A 14,878-nucleotide genomic window follows, 5' to 3' on the forward strand; every position below is an offset into this window, starting at 1 on the left:
AACTTGATTCAGGAATTACCTTGGAGGGCTGCTCAAGATGCAGTTTCTTTCTCCCCAGCCCAGATCTGCTGAGCCCTGGAATCTGCACTTTAACCAACCCACCCGACTGAGAGACCCACAGGCCTGGAGCTGGTGAAGCACCTGGAGTGACCTGGCAACAACTCTGGGTTCCACCAGCTCCAAGGCTGGGGCAGCAGCGCCCCCTGGTGGGTCCCGCTGAAACACCTCCACCACCCTTCTCGCCCCACTTTAGGGAGGCAAGTCCCCCGCCGGCCCCTTCCTCTGTCTCTAGGGCCCCGGAGAAGTTGGAGAGGAGGAGATGGCAGAGCAAGTGCCACCCTAGACTGGCCGTTCTCCCAGCCTTCCCCACCCACCACACCGCCCCCCTCCACCCCAGGGAACTTCCTCCATCCTATGTCCTAAAGCCGCCGTGATGGCAGAGCGTCTGAACCCCTCCTCTGGGCTTCGTGATGCTGGGCAGGGGGTGTGCTGGGGCTCACCCCTGTGCACAAGTAAGAGCTTTCTTTAAAGTCTCACCTTGCATCTTTAAAAACCTCCCGAACTGTGCACATCTTACTCCATCACATTTCTTTAATATGAAAATGTTTCCTTCCTTTGTGAAAAACAGATGCTCTAGAAAGGGGCTGAGTTTATTCTGTGGCTTCACTGATGCACCCCCGCGGCTAGCCCAGGGGCACCTGTACCCTGGTCTCGGAGGCCGGAACCTAGGGGTACCATCTACACCTGTTTGAACACACAAATCAAACTCCAGCCACGCCGGCAGCCAGGCAAATGGACAAGAGCCAGGCATCACTCTTCTCATGGTCCCAGCTTGAACAGGGGACCAGAGATGCCCCAAAAGGGCCCCGGGCCCTGGAGACAGCAGTGAGGCGCCCACAACTCTCTCCTGCAGACCCAGCCACTCTGTTAACATTACCTCTCCCCTTTGGTCCTCCCCCAACCCAGGGAAGCAGCATCCCCACCATGGCAGGCTGGATTGTTACAAATCCTCTTTAATAATCAGTCATCTATGTTTTACAGAACTGTACACAGGGCCCCTCCCCACTCCCCTACAAGGCACAGCCTTACCCACCCGTTCCCCGGGGGACAGGGGACAGGAAAAAGCATCCTCTAGCTTCCCTGGACAGCTCAGGGTCCTGGAGAATGCAGGGCCAGCTCTGTGCCACACCCAGAGGGTTCACCTCTCTGATTCCCTAAGCGGCCCAGGGCCAGTCCAGACCCTCTGGCCCAGGCAGCCCCGCTCCAGCCCAGCTCACCTAGGCACTGTTCCCACAGCACGGCCCAGACTGATCTGAGCTGCCTGGGTGGGGCTGGCTCAGGCTGGGGAAGGGGTGCTGCTCCTCATGTCAGGTAAAGCCCCCCTCTCCCGTTACCTCAACGAAAATGTGAAAACCGAGGACAGAAGCATCGTAGTGGAAACAAAGTTGACCCACGCAGTGGGCAGTCACCTGACAGCCCAGGGTGCCTTATCCACCCCACCTCCAAGTTTTTAATACACTTTCTCCCGTACAATATACACAGCCCCCAAGGCAGGTAGAAACCCAGCCCACCTGTGCAGGGAGAGTTTTCTCGGAATTGCTAAGACAACCCTGGCAGACAGTGAGTGGAGGAACCACAGAAGAGCTGGGGCTTAAGGCTGGCGGCAGAAAATCAAAGGAGAGGGGTCCAGGCCCCAGGACGCCCCCCACTTCCAGCCAGCACAGGACGGACAAGGGGTGTTGGCAGTGAGGTGGGAGGCAGGCCTGGAGGGGGAGCCAGGGAGACCCCTAGGAGCCCTGAGGTTGGGGGACAGGCAGGGAGGCGGGGACAGCGGCCGCTTCAGTACTTGGGGACCTTGCTGTAGTCTTCGGAATGGACGTGCCGGCACAAGAACATGGAGAGGAGCATCCCCAGGAGCTGTCGAGGGAGAGGGCGAGAGTCAGAGTCAGGCAGGGCTGCCTGGGTTCCCAGAGGCCCCAGAGCAGCATCCCGCTGTCCGGGTCAACACACGGGACTTGACCTGGATGAAGCTGACCCTCAACTAGAGCCTCAGGACCAGCCTGTGATTCAGGCGGCAGAGGGGCCGGTGAGGGGCAGTGGTCAGGCCAGGCTAGCCGCAGGACCTCTAGAAGCTGCTGAGCCTCAACCCACCCCTCCCCGCACCGGACATCTGCAGAGCAGGGACGATCTGGGAGGGCAGCATGGGGAGGGTTGGAGGGGATGGGACCCAGACCTCGATGACAGCGACGCCCACACACACGCCAAGGATGATGCCCAGGTTCTCCTGCAGCCAGGCCTGCACCTTCTCCATGCAGCCCTATAAGCGGAGAACACAGCCACGTCACCCCACGATGGGCCGCTTCAACCCGTCACTCAGAATCACCTGCAGGGGCCACCCCCAGCCTGGAGGGCCGGCAGAGAGGGGTCTGGGTGTTCCTTGAATGGATACATTGATGAATACATAGATGAAGGTGCACATGACAAGCAAACAAATGAATCAAAGGCAGGAACAGCTCAGTGAAGAAAGGTCGATGGAGCAACAGGCCAGGCGAGCCAGGGGGACTGAGGGTCTGAAGCCACTGTGCCGAGCCCAGCCCTAGCCGACAGCCAAGCACGCACCTCCTTGTACACAGGCCAGTCATCGGGGTCGTTGCTGCTCTGGGTCCTACTGCCAGCGGGGGCCTCGCAGAAGCCCATCTGCGGCAAAATGCTGCTTTCATTCTTGCTCTTTTTCTCACAGGAACAGGGGTAGGTGGTATTGGTGCGATTCATGAGCTCGGCGTTTTCCGTCCAGTTGTAGAAGCTGACCCAGCCGCAGCACTGCACCTGCGCAGAGAAGGGGACAGGCTGTTCGAGCCCATTGCCCACTCAACCGGGGTCTCCCTGGACAGGAGCTCAGATCTGCCTCTTCCAGCTCCCCCAAACCCCGGTCTCAGCCAAACCACCAGGATTAGAGTTTAGGTTTCACTTTGGCATTTGTGAGCCACAAGGAATTTAAAGGGGTTCTCAGGATATACCATAAACTATGAAAACAGCAGGAAACAAAATCAGCAAAAATATAAAGCAGAGCAGGAGGGATGGTCAAGTTGAAAGGAGATGGTCAAGGTATACGGGACGTGAGGAGGGCAGATGGCATACGGCTAAGAGTATGGGGGCTGGAGTCAGGCTACCGGGTTCAAATCCCATTTCTGCCACCTACCAGCTACTCAACTCTGATCAAAGTGCTGACCTCAACTTCCCCATCTGCAAAATGGAGGGAACAAAGGTTCCTAACTCGGTCTGTTATAAGGACTAAATGAGACGAGGCAGGCAAGGCATCCAGCCCAGGTTGGAGAGCACAGTAATCGCCCAGGTAAGGCCAGTTCCACTGTTAGGCTCTGAGAACATGCTGGAGCTGAGGTTTGGCTCTGAGCTTACTGGTTGCCAGAGTGAAAGGGGAGACACGGTGCATCTGCCTTTTTAGAGGAGAAAATGCTCTAGTTCCTGAGGCAAAGAAAGACTTTCTGGGCTCCATGGGGTTCATGAAGAGGACCCCGAGAGGCTTCAGATCACATGTGGGCTTGAATTCCCGACAGGACTGGGACCTCAGGGACTAAGCCTGTGCCGGGCCAGGAAGGCAGAGCAGAGTCGGGGGAGGGCCCTTTCAATTTCTGGCCCTGCCCTGAGCCTCGGTTTCCTCACCGGAGAACGGGGTGATGACAGCCACTCTGCTAGGGCCCCCGGGAGGCTGAAAGGCTAGCATGGGAGAGCTGTGTGCCACCTTGCCCAGCACGAGGTCACTTCCCCACCTGCTTCCTTCCTATCTCAGGTGGGAAGTCCCTGACCAGCAGCCCGGTGGCCAGCAGAGGGCGTGCCAGGCACGCTCAGGCGTTCTCCGGCTCCAGGCAGTTTCTAGTCTAGGATTTATTTTTTATGTTGCAGGTGCCTGGCTGCCTCCTCTCCAGCAAGAAAGGCTGGCACCTCAAACCTCTGAGGGGCACCCACAGGCCCTCCCATACCCAAGCAAAATGAGGCAGCTTTCCTTGGTCCTTCGACTGCACCAGGCAGAGCCCCGCTCACCAGGACCCCCTGCACCGACCCGCCCTGTGTCTCAGTGGTTGTGCATGATGATTAAACATCACCACCCACATGCCACATGATAAGTGCCTCGGGCTTTATAAACTCATCTCACGTGAGCATGGGTCAACAGCCCCATTTTATACATGAGGAAACAGGCTCAGAGAAGGCCTGGCCAGGAAGTAGCTGAGTTTTGTATTTCAGCTCTGGGAGCCTGACTCACCGTCTGTTTTCTTACCACCATCCCAAGCAGCATCTGACAGACATCAAATCACCTAGAGGCCCTGCGAACTGCAGGAATCCCCAAGTCAGTCCACCACCTCCCATGACGGGGTGCTCATCACCTCCCCAGGGACCCGCCTCTGCCCCCAGGCTCCTTGAAGGGTGACACTTGTTCATCCTGGGACACCCCGCTCCCTCTAATCTTAGCAAAGGGTCTCAGCCACTGCGGATCAAACCAAAGGTGGCATGAAAAAAGTCTTCCTGTGCGCCTGGAGCCCTCCAGATGACACAGGCCCCCCGTGTCACCAAAACTCTGTGACGCACACAGCCCAGAAAGTGTCACAGCTCAGATGATGGACGTGCCCATGTTGCCGGGACAGAGAACCATCTAGTCTCCACGCTGTCCTGGTGTCAGGCTTTCTCGTGCTGTCCTGTCCCTGCCCCTCACATCCCACAGGTCTCCCCAAAGGCAGCCGGCAGGCAGTGCCGGCAGGTCCTAAGTGATTGTTGTGTGCAGGGCCCTCTTGTGACAGAGGGGGAGGCTGCAGCCTGGAGAGGGCGGCTCCTGGCCAAGGGCACACAACATCTGGGACCACCAAAGGCGGGCGGCTGGGATCCCATCACTGAGGGCGCTTTGCGTGTGTGCTGATTGGTTCATCGTCGAGGCAGGCTGGGAACCCAGTCAGTCAGTCAGTCAGTCAGTCGTCAGTTGTTTCATCCATCAGTCTGTCATTCATTCGTTTCGACAATCAGTCAGTCATTCTGTCAGCCGGTTTGTCAGTCATTCTGTCAGTCGGTCTGCTTGTGAGTCAGTCAGCCCATCAGTCATTCTGTTAGTCTGTCATTCTATCAAGCAGTCAGTTAGTCTGGTATTTTGTCAGTCAGTAAGTCAGTCGGTCAATCAGTCAGTCAGCCAGTCTCTCTCTTTCGCTTTAACTGAGGGGGAAGTCACACACACACCAAAGTGTACAAATTCAGCTTGACGAACTTTTCCACCCATATTGGCAAAACCACCACCTGGATCAAGATTTGAATAGAACATTCCTTTCACCCCTGAAGGTTCCCACGGCTCCTCCCCAAGGCAGCCTCCACTCGGACCTGCGTCAGCATCTCAGGTCTGGCACCCAGTTTCTTTTTTTTTTTTTTTTTTGATCAAATATTTTTATTTGAGGAACTTAAGGCTAATCAATAGTAAGAAATCTGACAACATACCTTATTATATCAGCAAATCATATAATCATTTTAATAGGTAAGGAAGTTTTCAATAAAAGTTAATTTTCATTCCCAATTAAACTAGAAGTAAAATGGAAACAAGGGAATTCTTTGGGGCAGTACATTTTAGCTGACAACCATTATTTAAAAAATTAAGCTTTCTTACCTTTATGATAAATACAAGTATTCTGAACTTGCTAACCAGCTGATCGCAAACAGCTGGCCAGGTAACCACATAAATTTCCAGAGAACTAGTTAGCCAGACAAGTTATCCTTTTTTAGCTAACCACCAAACTCTTTTATGTTACAAAATGCTCATGACATTCTGCAGAATGTCATGGCACCCAGTTTCTTAACCTCCGGGCTGAGCTGCCAGCGTGCCCCAGTCCGGCTTGAGAGGAGAGGGTCGAGGGCTACTCCTGCTTCTGGCCACTTGGGGAGCACTGTGAGCCCTGGAGCAGCCTCCAGGGCCTGGGGCCCCTGGGTGAGGAACTGCTGGGGTTGGCAGGAAGCAGGGCTGCTCAGGAGCCTTGCCCCCAACAGACACACACTGACACTCAAACACTCAAAACACTCAAAAAATCTTCTGTCTGTCAGGCACACCCAGGCCCCCAGACGACCAGCCACAGACACACAGACACACAGAGGCCAGTCTCCCAAGTCCCCTCACCTGAGCCTGCACGTAGTCCCAGGCCTCCTGAAGGCTGTCCTCGTGACCATCCGTGTAGTTCTGAATGAGCTTGGTCACGATGCTGCCCATCTCCTGCTTCAGCTGCAGAGAGGAGAGTGAGGACCGAGGTCAGAGTCCCTGAAACCCGCACCCCACCTCTGGTCACATGTGCTTAAGCTGCCTCTCCCCCACTCCCCCCAAACACTGGGGACACACTCACAGCTCAAAAGCGTTTCGTCACCCATTCCAACCAATTTCCACTTCCCTGGTACTTCCTGGGTACCTCCTCCCCTGGTCACCATGCTAAGCCCAGCGTGGTCAGGGTCAAAAACTCCCACCTGACCGTCTCCTCCTCAGCACTCAGCAGCACATGACCCTTTAGATGGGAATCTGTCCACGTCACTGCTAAAAAACATCCAGGGGCCTCTCACCACGTTCCGGAGTAACACGCCATCTTCTCAACAGCCCACAAGGCCCTACACCATTTGGCCCTGCTTTTTCCAGACCTCGTTTCCTCTGCTTGTCCTCCCGCTATTTCAGTTACACAGGTCTTGCTGTCTTTGTGAGAGGCATACTCCTGCCTCAGGGCCTTTGCACTTGCTGTCCCCTCCGCCTAGGATCCTGTTTCCCCAAATATGAATGTAGCTGACTCTTCCACTTTCTTTAGAGCTCTACTCAAATGGCACCTCCTCAGAAAGGCCTTCCTGGACCACCCAAAAACTGTCAGCCCTTCTCTATGTCCTCCAAGACCCTCCTTATCCTACAAGGGGAAGCATGATATATTTTTCTTCATAGTCTCGTCATTACCTGCTCCTCTGTCTCCAGGATTTATGGTCTCTCTCCCCGACTGGAACATCAGCTCTGCGGGGGCAGGGACTGGGTCTGACCCAGCCTGGCCAGAGTATGTGTGTGGCGAGCACGGATAAGGGACGCATGTGTAACCCCGCCACCTGCCCCACACCAGGGCCCCACAAAGTTCGCATCCCGCCTGTGCTGGGACTCCAGGGCCCCCCATGGAGGAAGAGAGAAGCACCTGCTTTTCACTAACCCCACAGAGAAAACAGTCATTTACAGTGAAGGCAGGCGAGGGGTGCAGGGATCAAAGGGCTTCAGCCCCCAAGGCCTCTTACTGGGGCTCTGAATAGAGGATCTTACCATGGCAGCTTTTCAGGAGCAAGTCAGCTGTGCAAGGGAGGCAAACCCGAAACCAGCCTAAGGGCTGCGGACATGCTTCCCTCGGCCCAGAGGCCGGGCCCCACCTGCCGACTTTGCCCAGGGGCCTCCCCGGGTGCCCCAGCAGGGACAGGCTGGTCATGGTCACCTGCTGTCCCTGCAGAACCCGGGGGCGAGGTGCCCGAGAGGGGTAGGGGCACCGAAGGGACAGCCCCGCACCTGGTCCTCTGCTGCTGAGAAAGAGGAATTGGGGAGATGGGACAGGTGCCTCCAAGCGGGGGCTTTCAGAGCCTGGCTCAGAAGCCCGTGAACAGGGCTTCCGCCAGTTCCTCATGAATGCAGCGCTCAGAGAACCCACATCCTCCAGACCGACCTTTGAGCTGCGGGCCTGGCTCCCCGCCCCACTCCCTTCACCAACCCTGCGAGACCAGCCCCACCCCCAGGCAGCCCCACCCTCTGGAACTGCTCTCTGCCCCTCTCCCTTTCCATAAAACTCTTAGCGAAGCATCAATACTTCTTTGATATCACTCACACGGAGCTCTACGATTTGCAAAGCTTGCCTGTCAGTAACTTATCACAACAACAGCAGCAGGTAACTTTGATCAAATGCTTATTATTACCAGCACCATGCTAAGGACTTTTAATGCAGTATTTCACTTGAATCCTCTGAGCAGACCTATGGCCCAGGTACTGACCTCGTTCCCTCATTATGGAGATGCAGAAAACGAGGCCCAGAGAGGTTAATTAACTTGCCCAAGGACTCACAGACAACATGTGAAGAGCTGGGGTTTGAACCCAGGCTTGTCTGATTCCGGAACCCAAGTTTTTACGCATTAAGCTCTATCGGCATTTAAACCACACGGCCGTACCTTGCAGCAGGTCAGAGCAGTTTTAAGGAGGGCCCAGAGAAGCTCAGTTGTTTGCCCATGTCACACAGCAGGGGCTGTCTGCCTGCAGAATCTCAGTCTTTTTGCCCCCACTGTCTCTGCTCCACCTCGACTCCCCGGTGAGCAGATGATCCCTGAGGCATGGAAAGGAGGGGGTCCCCAGAGGCATGTGCATAGACAGCCATCTCCCCACATCCTCCCACCCACCCTCCCCCACCGACCTGGGCTCTATTTATACCCGCAGCAGCACAGACTTCCCTGTTTCAGGCCCCAGAAATGAGAAGGTCATGGAAGCTGGGTGGTTTCCACTGAGGCTGGGTGGTTTCCATGGAAACACCACATCCATCCTCCAGCCCAGAATGGGGCTGAGGGACACAACTGGGCCATGGGGACCATGGCTGCAGGGGCTGGTTCAGCTTGGAGCTGAAGCCAATGCCCAAGAGGCGGTGTCAGGAGCCCAGGAAAGTTACCCTGGCAACCAGGTCATTCCTGAGACAAGAAGGAGCAGAGAGGGAGACTGAGAAGACACTCACCATCTCACTTCATCCCTGCGGCAGCCTCTCTGTGGTTTCTGCCTGCCCCACGGCTACTCTCCCATCTTGAAACAGCAGTTCCCTTGCTTAGCAGTAAGCACCCCTCAATCCCTCCATGGGGCTGGGAAGCCCTGCCCCCTTGCTGCCATGGGCAAAGACCCAGGCTGCCACTTAGTGCCTTCCACACCCTGACCACAGCAAGCGGTCTAGGGATGGGCATGTGACCCGAGGTCACACACATGGCCCTCTATTTCCGCTAATCTGGTGGGATGAGGGCCTGAGCTGTTGGTGGCCACGCCAAGAGCCACTGGGGATAGCTGGCCTGAGGAGGGAGCCAACGGAGGAGAGCAGGGTTGAGGATGGAGAGGGACAGTCTTGGTGGCAGCCTTCAGAAACCTGGATCCAGCTGAGCCTGAAGTCAGATCTGGCCAGATCTGGGTTACTTTCACATGTAATAAAGAGTCTTGCCCAGGAATGGGCTCATAACTTACAACCCAGTGCAAAATGAAAATGCAGCACTCCTTATTTCAAAGTGATTACGAATTTCAAGACATCAAACCAAGCACGGGGCCCTTCTAAGTGTGGGACACTGTGTGGCTGCTCAGGGTACACACCCAGGAAGCCAGCCCTGGTCTTGCCCAATACCATCCTCCCCACTTCCCAGAAGAGAAAACCAAGGCTCAGGGAGTGAGAACAACTTCCCAAGATTAGACAGCCGGCAAGCAGACGAGATATGACCATAACCTGCCATATGCAGCTCTGGAACCCTGAGATTCTAATCATAGCAAGCCACCCACCATCTCCACCTGGCCTGAGATCCTGCCATCCTCTGGCATGACTCTCTTCCCCCCCAACCCCATGCTGTGCTTTTATGTCACCTTGTAGTGTGACTTTTCTCAGAGAGATAGAAATAGAAGACACCTTTGAGTCCAACGTATCATCCAAATGTAAGAATCCTCCCCATACTTTTCCAGGCTCTGCTTAAATGCTCCCTGTGATGGGGACCTCAGTACCACACAAAATAGCACATTGCAGGTTGGGGAGGCTCTTGATACAAGCAATTCACTTTAAGTTGAGCCTAAATGACTTCTACCCATTAGTTTTTATCCTCCCTCTCCCTCCCAAGTCCCAGCTGGGACCACAGAAAACAAATCAAATTGTTCTCTCCCAGGACAAACGTCATTCAGATATTTGAGACTCAACCACGTCTCCCTTTACCGCCTCCTCCCCAGGGTAAGTCTCCAGGCTCCTCTGATGGCTCTTTGGGATGGTGTTCAGCCCTCTCTCCATGCTCTAATGTGTCAAATTGCCTCTTACAATGAGGTGCCCCCATGCAATGTAAGGGACCCACACCTTCCTGTCCCCTCCCCGGTTTCCCACAGAATGTGTTGCCAATGCTTTGAGGCTTCATCCTGGGATCCTGGCAAGAAATAAGGACCCTTTGCCCTGGTGAATGTGGAGGGGGTGGCATGTTTACTTTTAGTGACCATCCAAGTCTTTTCTGAGAGTCCGGCTGCAATCTACATAACCAGCTACCCCAGATTTCAGCAGGAGGACCACATCGTGTGCTCCCGGCCCTGCCCCCATAGGCGCCCTGAGGGTGGGGCCTGAGTCAGCTATGGGAGCCAGGCACGCAGGTGCTTGAGAGTCTCCGCCCATTGCTCTCCACATTCCTTTCCAGAAGGACAGCCTGGACGCCTTCTTCCCCCCTTCCCAAAAGGGAAGAGAAAGATCACCATCGCCTCCCCCTGTCCTGGCTCCAGCTGCCTCCCTATGGCAGTAGAAACCCAAGCTAGTGGGTCAGGAAGCTTCCACCGCAGGGAAACAGACATCTCAGATGTCTCACAGAGCGGCACTGTCCTCAAGGAACACGTTTTACCACGTGTGCGCTCAGTCCTTACGCGCATGGTTATTTGGCTACTTTGGGCTTCTTAGGTGGGAGAGGGAAGGAGGAGGGAGGGAATCACAGTTCTCCTGGCTGGCCACCCTCTCTGGGGAGCACACGGCAGTCCAGCCCAGCCAAGGTCACCACCCCCACCCCCCGGCTCCCACCCAGACCCTGCGAGCCCCTTCCCTCCACGCTCTCAGCCCTCAGACCTTCTGCACAAGCCCCTGACATAACCTTTCAGAGCCTCAGCAGTCTCACACGTGCAGGTCAGTGGTGCAGCCTGCGTGAGGGCACCAAACCCAGCTCCCAGCACACCCTGGGAAACAGTTACAAGTTCACCTCCTTCCTCACGGACCTCCCACCCTTCACTGCCTGGAGAGAACAAGTCAGAATCCCAGAGTGGCAGAGCTGGGAATGGCCCAAGAGGTCACCTGAGGCTCAGAGAGGCTGGGTAACATGTCCAAGGTCACACAGCAAATAGCGGCCGAGCCCCACCCCCCACCAGAACACAGGGCCCTGAATCCCAGACCTGTCCTTTTCCCACTAAACGGGGGCTAGATAATGATCAGCTGAGGAAACAGCCAGAGGAATCTTAACTCCACACCTAAATCCTGGTTCCCACAGCCCTTGTTAATACGAATATTAATACTGGTGACAACAGGAACAGCTGCCATTTACTGGGCCCTTACTAGGCATTAGCGAAGTTAGTAATGGTGACAGTAATAATAAACTCTTGCAACGACGCCAGCAAACATCTGCTCTGCACCAGGCGGACACTATGCCCTTCCCGTCTGTCAATGCTCTCCATCCTTGCCACCACGCTATCAGGTGGCCTTTGGGGCCAGTGGGCTCTGGCACTGAGAAATGTTCAGATTTTAGGAAGAGCTGGGAGCTTTGTGTCACCCCGCCCCCGACAACCTCTCCCATTCATATTTCCCAAGGGGCACCTAAAGGGGGTAAACCATGGCCATCAACAAGCTCATTTCCGTTCAGGTTCCATTTTGCCACCAAATGAGTTGCAAATGGTATTTTTGTTTTTCAAAGTGTTTTTTTGGACTTTGGAATCGCAGATAGGTGAGAGCAGACCTGTAGGATTACTACCATTTGACAGAGGAGGGAACTGAGGCACAGAGAGAGGCTGAGTAACTTGCCGAGGGTGTCAGAGCAGGGCTCCAGCATGGGCAGTTTGGTGCTGGGGTCCAAGCCCTGGGCCACCACTCTATATTTTCTACGAGCCTCGCAGTCTGGGTTCCCTGCAACCCTGGCAGGGGTGGGGGCCAGCCAGGTCTCTTCTCCTCCATTGACAGACGCAGAACCCACGGCTTGGAAGGCCTGTGCTTTGCCCAAGGCACCCAGCCTCCCCTGTTGCTGCCCTGGGAACAGTGGCTGATGGGAGGAAGGACAGATGGCGGCCCTGGAGACCACCTCAGGGAGAGCCCAGAGGCTCAGTCCCTCCCACCTGCCCAGGAGGCCTGGAGAGAGAAGGAAGGTTGGACCCATCGCCTTCCAGAAAGCCTGTTTCCTTCAGGCTCACGCAAGTCCCACCTCCCCAACTGGGCCTCATCTGCAGGAATAAACACCACCAGGGCATGTTTAGTCTTCCACTGGGATTTACAATGCGCTAGGAAAGAAAAAATAAAGCATTCATTCCAACTCGGGCGATCGAGTGGCGCCAGAACTTCCCCAGCAAAGCCAGGAAATTTCCCCCTGCTTTCCAGAGAAGGAGGTGGGCCAAGGTGAGGCCGGCTGGGGGAAGGAGGTGTGAGATGTGGAGCCTGGGGGTTGCGGGGAAGCACAGGAGGGGATGGTGAGGTAACACGACAGATATAGCCTGGACTGGAGTCGGGAGAGCTGATTCTCCAAACAAGCCCTGCTCTGGGGCCGGGGGGCGCCTCTAAGGCATGGCTCCCTGTCAGCAGCCAGGCAGATTATACCAGCTCGAGGGGAGGAGCATGGAGTAGAGGAAGGCATGGCCTTGGGTCGGAGGGATGGAGATGGAAATCTCTGCTCTGATGCATCTGAGCTGAGTGTGACCATGGCCCAAAGTCACTGTTTTTCTGGGCCTCAATTTCTTAAACTTGAAAATGCTCTTAAAACTAAAACGTGCGCCAAGTGACTAGCTCAGCCCCTGGGACGTGGTTGGCGCTCATAGATGGGCACTGTCTTTATTACTGTGAGATGGGGAAACACGGGGGTGAAAAGGTAGACTGCCTGACACCCCTGCCATGTTGACCAGCTTCTGAGTCACAGGAACCCGCTCACTGGGGCCCAGTTCTTAACCACTCTCTTTGTAATGTACCACTGACTGGGTCCCAGAGAAGCCCCAGGTGCCACAGGGTGGAAATGAAGACCTAATCCCATAGTCCTTGCACTGGAAAAGTAGTTTCCCTTCCCTAAACACTGGCTTTCTGTCTGGCACCAAGCAAACTTCCTTTCATCTACTAAACTGCTATTTCCCCTTTTGCCTTGGCTGCCAGGAAGCTCAGTGTTCAAGTTAGCTCTCAGCTGCTGTGGGTATGCTGTCCCCTAGCTTCAGGAACAATGGCCTTCTTCTGTCCCAGTGTGCATTTGGATCTTTCTCATACTGATTTTAGTTGCTCTATGCCTATGTTGAAAGCCAGCTCCAATTCTCCTGGGAAACAGGCTGGGTGGATTATAAATAAGTAAAGCAGATTCAGGTAGGAACCACTATAATGAAAAATTCACCAGCATGAACCCAGAAGCCAGGCTGCCAGGGTTCAAATCCTGGCTTTGCCACTTACTAGCCGTGTGACCTTTGGCCCAGTGACTTAACCTCTCTGTGCCTCAGCTTCCACATCTGAAAATGAGGGTATTCATACCCATGACCTCAAAGGCTTGCTGTGAGGAACGAATAATTAAATGCAGTATATGCAAAGCGTTTAGTGCCAGGCTTGTTCTAAATTCTATTAAGCATTAGTTGTTGACGTTGCTGTAATGTTTTCTCAGCTTCCTTCCAAGAGAGATCTGTGGCAACTTGACCTTCAAGTGGTAAAATGTAGGAGATCACCTGGCTGCTGGCTCTGCCAGCCCAGTCAGTGGACAAGAACTGTAGCCCTGGAGGAAGGCAGGGTCCCAGCCTCAGCTGAGCCATGGGTGAACTCCGACTGGCCTCAGGGAGCTTGGGCTCTCACCTGGCCTGGCCACTGACCACTGTGTGCCCTCACCCCTCACCTGTAGGATGAGGAGGTGAGGCTCAGGGAAAGAAGGAACGTAAAGTGACTAACACTGTGCCCAGGATCTGGTGTGTGCCGAACAGGGATTAGGGATGAGGGGTTATCGTCACTACTTCTGATGCTGTCATTGTTATTCATCTCTCTGGGCATCTGCTTCTCTGCCCGTCAACGTGACACTTACACGGCAGAGCTGCTGGGAGGACGAGACAATGTATATAAAGCTTCTAGAAAATACCATGTGCACGGAGTAGGTGCTCCACAATGATAACTGTGACAGCCACAATCGACTGGCAGGCCCAACAGCCATGACCAGCTCCCTTCTCTCTTGTCTCTGTCTTTAGAGCCTGAAGGCTGGATACTCACTTTCTCAGCCTCCCTTGAAGATAGGGGTGTGTTAATAACCCAGACTGGGGGAGACTGTTGGGAGACTTGCTTTTCTGATAAAAGGGGAGGCCATGGCTGGCACTACCCCACTCCCTTCCTTCAGGCCACAGCAGCACAGATGTTGTACCTGGTGCTGTGGCAGCCATCTTGCGGCCATGAGATGAGTGGCAATATGAAGGAAAGCCATCACAATGAGGATGCTGAACAGGCAGCCAGAACCAGGGCCTCTGAGCTTCCAAACCTGACTTCTGGTTAAGTCAACAACAAATGTCCTTAGAGTTGAAGCCCCAGTATGTCTGATTTTTTATTCCTCAACGCTGACTGTCTTGCCTCTGACACGGGAATAATGTGTTTTTTTGTTGTTTTTTGGGGTTTTTTTGCGGTACGTGGGCCTCTCACTGTTGCGGCCTCTCCCGTCGCAGAGCACAGGCTCCGGACGCGCAGGCTCAGCGGCCATGGCTCACGGGCCCAGCCGCTCCGCGGCATGTGGGATCTTCCCGGACCGGGTCACGAACCCGTGTCCCCTGCATTGGCAGGCGGACTCCCAACCACTGCGCCATCAGGGAAGCCCAAGGGAATAATGTTTTTATTGACAGTCTCCTCCCTGGGCCTCATCTGTGGATGAGGTACCGAGAACTGTGCTAAGTGTTTTGCTAAGA

General features: G+C 54.8%; 1 protein-coding gene across 2 annotated transcripts in view; it reads right to left on the reverse strand.

Moving 5' to 3' along the window:
* Window positions 1-1,063: 1,063 nt before the first annotated feature.
* Window positions 1,064-14,878, reverse strand: part of CD82 (CD82 molecule) — a 52,263-nt gene continuing 38,448 nt past the window's right edge. For both annotated transcript variants that reach the window (XM_060104390.1, XM_060104391.1), the window contains exons 6-9: window positions 6,161-6,262; window positions 2,620-2,826; window positions 2,234-2,317; window positions 1,064-1,917 (exon numbers count right to left, since the gene is read on the reverse strand). In XM_060104390.1, coding sequence (XP_059960373.1) covers window positions 1,840-1,917; window positions 2,234-2,317; window positions 2,620-2,826; window positions 6,161-6,262 — 471 coding nt within the window. In that variant the 3' untranslated portion in view covers window positions 1,064-1,839. The remainder of the gene's footprint in view (window positions 1,918-2,233; window positions 2,318-2,619; window positions 2,827-6,160; window positions 6,263-14,878) is intronic.

The sequence above is a fragment of the Mesoplodon densirostris genome, chromosome 7, assembly GCF_025265405.1.
Source record: "Mesoplodon densirostris isolate mMesDen1 chromosome 7, mMesDen1 primary haplotype, whole genome shotgun sequence".
Classification (NCBI taxonomy): Eukaryota; Metazoa; Chordata; class Mammalia; order Artiodactyla; family Ziphiidae; genus Mesoplodon; species Mesoplodon densirostris.